The 12,313-nt window shown below is 32.6% G+C and overlaps 2 protein-coding genes across 4 annotated transcripts; both read left to right on the top strand.

The window, feature by feature from the left end:
* The first annotated feature begins 4,891 nt into the window (after positions 1-4,891).
* LOC147390377 (uncharacterized) lies at positions 4,892-5,882 on the top strand. The gene has a single exon (XM_086417469.1). It carries the CDS (start codon positions 4,985-4,987, stop codon positions 5,747-5,749), a length of 765 nt encoding a protein of 254 aa, XP_086273595.1. The 5' UTR covers positions 4,892-4,984; the 3' UTR covers positions 5,750-5,882.
* Positions 5,883-8,079: 2,197 nt separating this feature from the next.
* On the top strand, positions 8,080-12,036 carry LOC147390376 (uncharacterized). 3 transcript variants are annotated; one of them, XM_086457658.1, is made up of 6 exons: positions 8,080-8,401; positions 8,934-8,999; positions 9,115-9,143; positions 9,302-10,466; positions 10,548-10,772; positions 11,700-12,036. In XM_086457658.1, the coding sequence occupies exons 1-6, from the start codon at positions 8,360-8,362 to the stop codon at positions 11,766-11,768; spliced, it is 1,596 nt and encodes a 531-aa protein (XP_086313784.1). In that variant the 5' UTR covers positions 8,080-8,359; the 3' UTR covers positions 11,769-12,036. The 3 variants fall into 3 exon arrangements, with proteins under 3 accessions (XP_086313784.1, XP_086313783.1, XP_086313785.1); XM_086457657.1 differs by having other exon boundaries at positions 8,082-8,401; positions 9,245-10,466; XM_086457659.1 differs by having other exon boundaries at positions 8,083-8,401; positions 8,881-8,999; positions 9,245-10,466.
* The last annotated feature ends 277 nt before the right edge of the window (positions 12,037-12,313 follow it).

Raw genomic sequence — 12,313 nt, 5'->3', positions numbered from 1 at the left:
CCCCCTATCTTTATTCCTACCTTCTATCAATCGAAATAATTTCTTTTGGCATCTTTATATATTTGTATGTTTGTATATAATTTGTTTTCAAGGGAACATGAGTTCATCATGAAAATTATAATGGGAAAAAGAATTCCATTTTTTTAGTGAACCTCAGAAAATGTCAAATAGAGAATTGATTTTTGGCCTTGGGGGTGGTGGGGGTAATAATTCGAGTATGACATTATAATGCAGGAAAAAAACAATGGGTGGGAAAATGTGCAATCATACACTTGAAAATTCATATTTTCTAGAAAAAAAAAACTATTTTCTTGTTCATTTTCCATTGTTCAATCATATTTGTCATTAGTTGTAGGTATATAGATGTTGATGACCATTTATAATCTGATTCAAGGACTCCAAAATCAAAGATCATCATAATTGCACCCTCGGTTATGTAATATATAGATTGGATGGTTATGATTCCTCGATCAAAACAGATTGATATTCGTCTTTAATATATGTCAGATAACTAATTTGATTTAATATGTTGAGTATTAGTCTCCTTTGTATAAATTGTCTCAAAAGATATACCATTTTGAGAGAACAAAAAAAAAAAAATTTTGTTGGAGGGGGGGTGCAATTAATGTGAAAAATCAGGAATTTATTTGGTGCTCCCCCTTTGATCCCACCAGACATCCTTTCGGATCTGAAATCTATTAGACCCCAATTCGGTCCATTTGATGTCCATTGGGCTGACAATGGTACAGTGTGGGTCTATATAGGTATAAGAGGAGATCCTATCAGAGGGTTAGGGTCTCACATCAAGTGACTCACTCACATGTATGGGTTCCCTTTAATTGATGGGTCTTAGCTCATCAAGTATTCTTTTCCAACCATATGTAAACATATTTACTTCACTTCACTGCTCGACATGTTAGCCATGGACCCATGGCCCATCTCTCTCTCTCTCTAAGGGGATATAACCCAACAAAATCCTTTAATACCTTATCAAGATTAAAATTTCAGCTTTAACCCATACATACATACATGAAAGCTTGCAGAGGGAACTTATGGTTGAAATTCACACACACACAATATCCCATTCAACTCTTGTTTTAATTTTTCTTTTTATATAAGTCAATCTAGGATTTAATGGTAGACCCAAACTTCCATTTTAATATTGTAGAGAGAGAGAGATCTTTGTCCAACTCCATATATATGAGACCAATTCATAGAATTTGAGAACTTAAAAGGTAAGTATCTTTGCATCTCTTTCAGCTTTTCTTCAAAGAAATGCTTTTAGAGTACTTTGCCTTTTGTAAAGGTCACGTGCATGTGACCATCAAAATATCATTTCTACTTTCTAGTGCTTTCAATGGACAATGGACAAGGTCCAGGCTTGGTTTTGTTTATAGCCCTGGCTCACATTGACACCTTTAGACTATTTTAGATTTATTATTTCACATTTCCACCCAATTTAAATTTTCCCCGTTGTAATTTCTTAGCTCGAATTAATGTTAAGAAAATAGGTGCAATCGAATAAAAAAAAAATTCAAAAAAACAAACACAAGACAAGATGTAATCACACAAAGATTTTACGTGATTTCCTCCAGAGAAAACTCGTAGTTACAGTTACAATCTTTCACTAAAAACTAGAAATATAAATACTCCAAGAAATCTAATTAGGATGTTACATAATATTAGTGAAATTATGAAAATACCTATGAAAAAATTACTTTCGGAGACTTCACCCCCAATGAACTTAGCCCTGAGCTCAACAAGCATGAACACGTGGCTGGATTTACAGTACTTGCTTGTAACTAGTACTATCAAACTCCACAAACCACAACAATCAATGGGATCATCATATTAAATCAAAACTTCTCACACATCTATATTTTGATTTTTCTCTCCTTGATCTTTTTCTTTTATCGCAAGACATTATTGCACAAACCGTCGCGTACTCTCGAGTATAGTAAATGTGTGCCTCTAATGACGCATTAGATGCTAATATGCTATTAATAACTTCTTTCATGAGAAGTTTGTATTAAATTCAAACTTGCTCAAAAGTCATTAATCTTCCAAACATAAATATTCCATGACAAATTTCTAAGATGAAAATCTAAAATCAAAATTTGGATTCTCTTAAATTTCCCCTCTAAGCCAATGATAACAAGTTACGAATTATACGATTATCTTCTTCATTTTGAATTTTTCAAATGTATTATATTTCATACTCTCAAAATATTTCTATCATCCGGCCGAAAAATCAAGACTTGATTTTAGATAATATTTAACCAACTATTACCTCGAAATTGATCCATTATTCGTCAGTTTTGCCCTAATCTTCATAGAGATGATCTTAAAGCTGAAATTTCAATAAGAATGAAAAAAAAAATGTCAAACTTGAAGCCTTTCTTTTTATTTTATTTTTTAGAGAAAAAAAAAAAAAAGTTGGGGAGCCTAACCACCAAAAAGATGCCTTCAAAGTTTGTACAGGCATTGACCAAAGGATAAAGAGAGATGTTTGGAAAAAGCAAGTAATAATTCAAGCAAAGATGATAACGCACTTCAGTGACTTTAACACATGGCATTGTGTTTGCTTTTATTTACCAAATTGCCACTGCATTTTTCAGATGAAATTCTTTAAAAATATATATATATTCTTTTTTCTATAAGCAAACTCTTCATGTCACCTTTACTACATTGTGAATTTAGAGATCCCTTGATTTATGGTAAAATTGGATTAATTTAATTATTATCATAATCTTCCATGGTTTAAAAAATTGTGAAAGATCAAGATGACTCAAGGGAGTCATCTATGATCCCTCCATGTTTTGGTGAATATTTGAGATGTCCCCGTGTTTTCAAAATATGGCCATGTAAGCTATATTTTAGTTTAATCAGGAAGACGGACAAATTTATATAATAAAATACAATAATAGATCCTATTGTTATTGTAATTTTGTAGGAGATAAATGTCTCATTTAGCTAAAGTCTTACTTTATGTATTTTCTCTTCACTCCTTCAATTTTATAATCTTTCTTCCCCTCTTGTTCAATAATGTCTGTCTTATTTTACTACTTTTCTCTTTTATCCCATTTTTTTAATAATTCCCTCTAACTCTACTATCTTTCATTTTTTACACTTTTAACTTACTTTATTATCATTAATAACTCATCTCCTCATTTAATAATACCTCTCCAACTTCATTATTTTTTCACTTTTATCTCCTTAACCCAAAGAGGATGCCCGTGCCTACCACACGGGGGAACTTTAGTAATGATCTAAGTATCCTCATCTTCAAACTCTAATCAAAACTCTTTAATTTTCTCCCTAGTTCTTCCAAAGTTCATTAATAAATTATTCTTAATGTATCAATTTTCATATTTGTTCAATGGTCTTCAACATCTTAAAGAAAATCTTTAATTTTTTTACTCAATTATTCGTCGCTTTCTGCTTCCCAAAAATCCTAACTTGTTTATGAGGAGGTATGAAGGTTGAATGTGAGGTTAATTAAAAAATTATTAGAGAGGTAGATTTCTTTTATTTTTTATTTTAAATTCTCATTTTAATGCATAATTAATTTTAATTTCAAAAATGGTAAATTACCATTTTTCAAAATTAAAATATTTCACTAAAAGGTTAAAGATATTTCTATTTTATAAAACACTATTTTTTTCCTCACTTTAATTGAAATGTTTTAATTAAAAAAAAATGATAATTCACCATTTTCAAAATTAAAATGATTAGTGCATTGAAATGGAAATTTCACAATTTTCAATGCATGATTTGGTAACTCAAGCCTAAGAAGTTAAAGACAATTAGTTTTTGGGATAGAAAAATCAAGGTTTTGACTAGAAATCAAAGATAAAGGTAATTTCAATCATTTTTAATTAATCTCAAAGAAAATTGAAGTTAAGAAAACATATTGTCGGCTCAAAAGCAGGGGTATCTAGAATATTAACCAAAATATTAAGGGGTATGTCTAAATAAAAGCATTCGCAAAAACATAATAGTGATAACCCCATTTGATGATAAAATAAGAAAAAGTATATTGCCATTTTTTTATCATGTACAATGAAAATCGATGACAACACAAGTCAGAAGAAGATCCAATGTTTAAGATTCTAAAATAATGTAGAGTATGATTCATTCAGTCAACCCTAGAATATTTAAGACAACTTTTTTTTTCCTATGAGGTGGCCAACCAATTACATAACTTGATAAATTCATGTGTAGGATGTTTAGAATGTGCAACAAAATATGTAAAAACCACAAAATCAAATAAATATCTTTCATTTTTCTTTTCTTTTTTGAGTGAGAGAATAGGAGCATTTTATGTGAATAAATAAAAATAAAAAAGATTCGTAATAATCTAACTTATCCATGTGGCATATTCAATAAACCCCCCTGATGTGACATGTCCGGAAACCAAAGATTTGTACAGCTCGAGATATAAAATTGTACTTTTTTATTGGGAAGCACAATTCTATATCCCGAAGAGTGCAAATCTATGATTCACGAACATGTCACGTTAAGGGTGTTGATTGAGTATACCACGCAGGTGTGTCAGATTATCATTATTCAAAAAAAAAAAAAAAAAACTAAGGAATTGGCCTAATGGCAGGCCGAGCCTTGAAAACTCCTCATGAAGGGTAGGTCAAGTGTTCAAAATCTCACGAAGTTATAAATTCTTTAGGGCCACCCTCTAGGACTAGTTGACCCTTGACTCAACCTGTTGCACGTAGGACTTTTCAAGGGGGGTTGCATGTGACCGTGGAATTTTCGGGTGGGGAAATCCGCAATATAAAAATAAATAAATAAATAAATTTATAAAAAGGGCATTTATGTCTTTCTCCTGAAGCATTGCAGTCTCTTATATATTCCATGCCTCCATTTTACGCTTTCCCCTCCACCAAAACTTTAAAACCCATCAAACTCTCTCTCTCTCTCTCTCTGTTTCTAACCGCAATTAAGTTTCTTTATTAATTCCTTCTTCATGGAGAAGGAAACTTATTCTGGATTTTCTTCTCTTTCTAGGAAAATTTTGATTGAAATCATTGGGTTCTTCTCTGAAACACTAACATTTATATCCTCTTTTGCTTCAGAACCTCTGTTCTCAATCTTCATCACTTTATACACTTTAATTCTCCTCTATTTCCCCCAAATCTTCCTCGACCTCATTTTCTCCCCTATTTTAATTTCAACTGGAATCCTCTTATCAACGATTCTCCGCTTAGGATCGATTCAAAGATCCGAAAAACAGAGTCTTTCAGCGTTACAACACGAAGATCCAACATGGGTCAGCTCCGAAACGGATACAGAAACCGAAACGAAATCGACTACAGAGATGGGTGTCGGAACAGAGCGATTTTTTTGTGAGTCCTTCGTCGAGTGGAATGTGAGAGCGCCATTAGAAGTCATATACGAAGAGTACAACGAAGGAGAAGAAGATAATGAAAGGGAGGAGACACGACAAGTGGGTATCGAAGAATTGGTGTCATTATCCCTTTATTGCTCAGAATCTGACACAGGGAGCTCATCTGACGGTGAATTTCCGGCAATTGACGAGTGGGATTTGGCGGAGAATATGTGCTTTAGGTGGGAAGAAGAGATCAAAGAGGGTTTGATTGAGATAGCCTTGGATGGTAAGAGAAGTTTGAATTTTCAGGTTGAAGAAGAGAATCTGATTGAAAACGATCTCTCAATGGTCGGAGATCCGGTTGACAATGATAGTTTTCCGACGTGTGTCAGATTCACTTAATGTGGATTTGGGGATTTGTTACTTTTTTGTAATTTTGGTTACCGTTGTATTATATCCATGTTCATGTATAGTAATCACTCATTTGAGACGACTTAATGAAACTTCAAAGTTCAAAGGCTTTTATTGGGATGAATCGACGAATATACCCCCCATGTCTTTACAAAGGACATGTGACCATGGTTTTTAAACTCGGTTTTTAAACTCGGTATTTCATCTCGTCTCGTTCAGCTCCGATATCGAGTCGTCTCGGATGAGTTATCCGATACGTTTGAGACGTCTCATGAGACAAATCAATAAATTGAATTGTGACTCGTAAATCTCAATCAAAAAATGACTTTGTGAGTTGGTCTCATTCAGCTCTGATACCGAGTTAACTCGGACGATACGTCTCGATCTCAAACAAGTTTAAAAACCATGCATGTGACATACTTATTGCTTTTGAGATTGGAACTATTCCTTTATTTATATGAATAATGTTGAATTAACCTCAAGATTGGACCTCATATCACACATCTTAACGTGAAAATGTGTCGGATCCATAGATGCTTTTCATCGATATAATGATAAGCATCCATGGCTCCCGCACACACTTTCACGTTAAGATGTGCAATATGAGGTATATCTTGAGGTCACTCCAGCACGACTCTATTTATATTTATTATACCTATGATAATCAAAATCTTACCTCCCCATATGAGTTTTATTCCTTAATTCAATTATGTCTAAAATCGTATCTTTTATTAATTGAAATTAATGTGTGTGATGTGTATTTGTACATATAGCTCTAAATATTAATATTTATGTAAAATTAGAATAATTTTATAATCAATTTAAGAGATTATTTAAAAAAAAAATTAAGTACATGATCTAGTTTTATAGAGTCGTGATAATCTGACACTCTTTTTCAGACGCCCCCCTATACATCCCTATCACAGAATTGTAGATCATTTGCTTCGGGATACACAAGAAAAAGATTTATAATTCTATAAGTATCAAGTCTGGAAGTATATGGGGGGCATCTGAAAAAAGAGTGTTAGTCAGTTTTATAACATGTTATGCTATTAATATAATGTAAGACTATTATATAATTTTAAAAAATTACTAACATGAAATTATATCATCTCTTATCATAAGAGCATTGATAATGTAACATAAAATCATTTTTTATAATTTAAAAGGGAATTTTAGTAAGACCTCCATTAAATAAATGGTCATCCCGATAATTGCAAAATACAAGATTAGGTAATTATGTATTTACTCAAAATATACTTCAAAAACTTAAATTACTAGATCAATATTTAAATAACATTTATTCTTTGTAATGAGATCCAGAACTATTAGAATTATTAAGATATTCTACATTCGGAATTATAGATAATTAGTCTCTATGTTAGATTATTTTCTATATCTTTGTTAATGTAATATCTATGAATACCCTAATAAGGTTCATGTAATCATTATCGAAGAATCCTCAATAAATATTCATTTCTTCTACACACATCAAATGAAAGAAATACAAATCTCTCTTATGGTAATCTATTCTTCACCAAGCAACGATAATATAAAAAAAAATCTAATATCTCTTTGTAAATAATAATTTGATCTTTATTTGATATTCCTAACGTTATTCTGATCTCATCTCTACCTCTTTTCTATGTTGAATTGAAGAACATGTTGGTGAAAAGCATTCCAATAGCATAATTCTACTCAAACCATCCAATTATAATTTATTCAATAAATTATAAAATTAGTTTATTCACATTTAATTAGTTTATTTATCTTTTTTACCAAGAATTTCTCATACTAATCCTTAATATATCCAACTAGAATTATTTAGTAAAATAATTTGGCATGCATGAAGTATTTATCTTAATATTTGATAATGGAAAATCAACAAATTAAAACATAAAATAGTTAGCTTGACTCAATTAAAATTGAGTAAACAACGTACGAAAATTCGTTTAATTTAAAAAGACAACTAATTCAATTAAAATTTGTCAAGTCAAATTAAAAATTCATTCAAGTTATATATCATACTTAATATTATTTTTTAAAGTTAGAAAATAAATATATTCCTTAATTTTAAAAATTAAAACTTTTTTTTACTACCATACATTTATTTTCCTTGATTTTAGTTTATTTCATTATGAGATATTCACTTATATTCCAAAAATTGGGTTATTACAACAAAACCCTAGAAATAGAAAAAAGTTACCAATTTCAGAATCTATTGGATAAAAGTAAGCAGAGCCAGGTTAATACAATGAACTTGGACTATTCTATCAGAATTCTCTCTGATTATTTTGAATTCTTCAACGGTCACTAGAAACAGAGTTCCATGATCAGATCATATATGATACGAAGAACCATTTGTTGGAACCCATTAACCAATCCAACGGTGCAGATTAATCAGAATCTGTCCTTTAGAGGAATCTAGAACCGCTACATATTTCACACTACAAAGCCCCATTTCTTCCCTGTTTTTCAAACACAAACCAAACCATCAAGAAATGGAGGATCTCATACCGCAGAACCTGTAATCGATCACGGATTCTGTTGTTTCAACTATTAGGGTTTTAGATTTTTAGTTTAGAAGATCAAAGAAGAGAGATGAGTATAAAAAAATCATCAGTTGATAACTGGAATTTTCTGGTAAACCCCTAATTTCTTTTTCTTACTATCTTTTAGTGTTTTCAGTGATGTTTTGTTTGGATTTTAATGGAATTTTGGGAGTTTTCTTTGATAAGAAACTATGGGTTTTGTTTAATTTGATATTCTGGATTCTGGGTTTATCTGGGATTTATATGTTTTGGGTTAGTTTGTCTGCTTTTGTTCTTATTTAATAGGTTTTCAATTGTTCTTCTTTAGCTGGTGTTCATGTTTGATTGTTTTCTTTGGGTACTAATGGAATTTTGGGTGTTTTCTTTGATAAGAAACTATGGGTTTTGTTTAATTTTATATTTTGGATTCTGGGATTTATGTGTATTGGGTTCGTTTATATGCTTTTGTTTTTCTAATTTTGTAGGTTTTTTTTTTTACTCTTCTTTAGCTGGTGTTCATGTTTGGTTTAGGGTTAATGGGTTTTGAGGTTATTTCTTCCTAAAGAATTATGGTTTTTTATTTGTTTGAAGAACAATTTGATTTGGTGCTGAGGAACGTCAATCCCTTCTGAATTGTTCTACAGGAAGAAATTGATGCACCCATGTGGGTAGATCTGGCACTAGATTCTAAGTCCATGGATCAAGACATGTGAGTTCTTGGAGAAATGACTTGGGTTTTTATTCGAATTTGGTTGTTCTCTTATAATTAATACAAACCGACTTGATTTCTATGATACCTATTATTTATTTTTTGTTACATTGCAGGACGATGAGTGGTTTCAAGTGGCGCATCCGTAAGCATTTTCAATTTTTATATATTAATTTAATTGCTTATAATTACACTTTGTGTTGATCAATACTATGAGAAATTATTATTGATTGATCTATGTTTTAGGTCCCATCAATGCTCATCACACCACTTAATATCTGCATTTTCTGTTTCAAACGAAAGGAAGACAAACCCAAATGCTGACTTACTTGGGCCATCGTCTCCCAAGCTTCCATCATCGGTCTCAAGATCAAGAGGGAAGCATTACAGAAGCAGGAAATGGAGAGGGGGTGACCTTGTTTCCATGGATAAGCAGCATCCGATCAGGGATTTTGTTGGAAATACTTCTCGGGTGGTTTCGGGATCTTGTCATGAAGTCAAGCCCAAAACCAAACCCAGTTTTCGAAATACCAAAGGCGCCTCTATCTCGAAAGCAAGTTTGGTTAGTGAAAGCAATTCAACTAAAACCATGAGACCCAATTCCCTCAAAACCAAACCCAGCTTTCGAAATCTCAAAAGTGCCTCTATCTCAAAAGTAAGTTTGGTTGGTGAAAGGAATTCAATTGAAACCATGAGACCCAATCCCCCTCGAAACAAACCCGGCTTTGTACGTTCAGAAAGCACTTTGAGTTCAAATACAAGTTCTGTAGTTGAAAGTAATTCAACCATCAGAAGTGGACTTGATTCTGTTAAACCTAAATCCAGCTTTGGCGATTCAAGAAGCTCATACACAAGGAGACCCAATTTCCCCAAAACCAAACCAAGGTTTGGAGATTCAGAGAGCACATCGAGTTTAAATGAAAATTTCATGGGTGACAGCAATTCAACCAGTTTTAATGGGCTTGATTCCGCTAAAACTAAATCCAGCTTGGGAGACTCAAATATCTTGTCAAATTCAAATGCGAGCACTGTGACTGAAAGTAATCAGCGAGAACAACAAACAGTCTCTGAGGTTTCTCATCAAATGTTTGGCCATAAAAGTGAATTATTGTCAGCTGTAAGGATCAGTTTAAGGAAAAGTTGTGTAACAAGACAAGCATCAAGGGTGGAAATCAAGGAAAAGAGACAATCAAAAGGATGTAAGTCACCTTCGGGCAAATCTAGTGTGGGTTCCACAAAAAATTCTGGATGCAAACACAAGGACACAACGCTTATGGCCTTGATGAACAAAAACGTAACCTTGGAGTCTAGGGAAGTTGTAAAAATGGATCAGCCCACCAAAAGAGGTAAAGGTACAAATGTTTGTAAGACATCTAGTGGTCGATTGCTGGACCTCAATTCTGATTCTAAACAGAAAGGGAAAGTCATTGCCTTGAGATCTGTCCATCAAGAAATATCAAAATCAAAGGTGACAACAAGCTTTGAAAAGTATGTTTTTGGCACCACAAGTATGAATAGACTAATCTGAATTAGTAAATAAACCTTGCAGGTCGTATATCGGTCGGAGCTTAGAAAATCTTCGTGTCTAAATAATGTACAAGTTCGATTAAATGATGGTTCGAAAGCTAAGGAGAGCGTGGCCAACACTAAAAGGGTGGATGCTGGAAAGAAAGCTAACGGCAAAGAGAACATTGTTGGGAGCATGGTTCGGAGTCAGAAAGCTTCAAAGAATGGTTTTGAAGTAAAGGATGACAAAGCATTGTCAGATCCTAAGGTATGAACTCTATCTCAATTGGTTACTTGTGTTTTTATTTTATTTTTTTGGAAACTGGTTTGTCTAATAAAACAATCAAGTGATTGGATATTCATTGGAGACATAGAACTAACATTTTTCCGTTTTCTCTGAACGGTTTTCCATATTTCTAATTCAATCCTTCCTTATGCCTGCTTGTTGAGAAAAATGGTGGTGGTATGGGAGTCCTTCCACTTTCCAATAACCAATTTGATCTTAGAGTTTATGTTTCATGTCTTGAGGAGCTTTTCCATGGAAGTAGGGAAAAGTGATTGTCTTTATCCGTTCGATTTAGCTCAGGATATAGAAACAATCTTAGTTTTAGTTTTTGATTAAATATAAGAGATTATTTGTTTATATAGAATATATCTCACATTTATTAGATCATATGTCTCCATTGAATAAGTCCCATACTTGATTAACACAACAGTTTAAGAATTGTCATCAACGTAGCAAAATGCCAGGGTTCCTCCTCTTTCGGAAGGCATGAACACAGCTCGAGGTTATTGGTCCAAACCAATCATAGTCATCAAATAATGAGGAAAAAGAGCAATATTTATGTAACCTGACACACTCCTAATCATAACATACATGTTTCATTCATATTAGTTTGAGTCGTGCTGGAGTGAATCTAAAATTCACATTGATTCACACTCTGCTGATGTGGAGGTGTGCACGGAACCATAGATGCTTTTCACGCGTATCTCAATGAAAAGCATATATGGCTCCGTATACACATCCACATCTGCAAAGTGTGAATCGATGTGAACTTTAAAGTCACTCCAGTATTATTATTCTATTAATTTTTTGCCAATTGCATGTCTAATATTAAGTTCTGCAGAAAATATTTTTGTAGTTAATGTAAACTGGGTTTCCTTCATCTCATTATAATGGGTTATGTCTAAACAGGGTGAAGGCAATGGAAGAAACAAAGGGCAAAATCTAAAGAATGTGGTTCAGAGGTTTTACTATCGATAGAACGAAAATTACAACATGTACATAATGTAAATCTAGCTGGTATAGAGAGAGGTGTGAATCAAAAAGTATTGTTTTTTTTCCAGATTCTGGTTCTTAGCTCCTGTGATTGTGAATGAGTTCTCTCCACTATTTTGAGGATTATAGATGAAATGCTGTTGACCTTTTAATTCAGATTTCAGTATATCTTGAGCCAATAATGTAACAATTTTTTGCTGCTCATTCATCAGCTTGAATTTCAAAAGATGACAAACACCCCACATTGGATTAGTTATATATTGCTCTAGTTTATTTGTTTATTTATTTATTTATTATAATAAACTATGTTTAATTAATTTGTAGCAAAATCAAGAGTAATGTTGAGCAAATTTCGAACCTGATCTTGAGTTTAAAAATGGGCAGCAACTGAACACCCAAATTTAAAAATTAAATCCAACAAAGAAAATTTATTTATTTTCAATAACCTAAAAAAAAAAATGGGAGCTCATACAATTTCTCTACTTCCACATGGCACCCACATGGACGTGCGATCCATATTCATAATAGGT

This window comes from Akebia trifoliata, chromosome 11 (assembly GCF_017979445.1).
Source record: "Akebia trifoliata isolate Shusen 1 chromosome 11, ASM1797944v1, whole genome shotgun sequence".
Lineage (NCBI taxonomy): Eukaryota > Viridiplantae > Streptophyta > Magnoliopsida > Ranunculales > Lardizabalaceae > Akebia > Akebia trifoliata.
The sequence above is the reverse complement of the archived record's forward strand: the minus strand, read 5'-3'. Positions and strand labels throughout refer to the sequence as shown.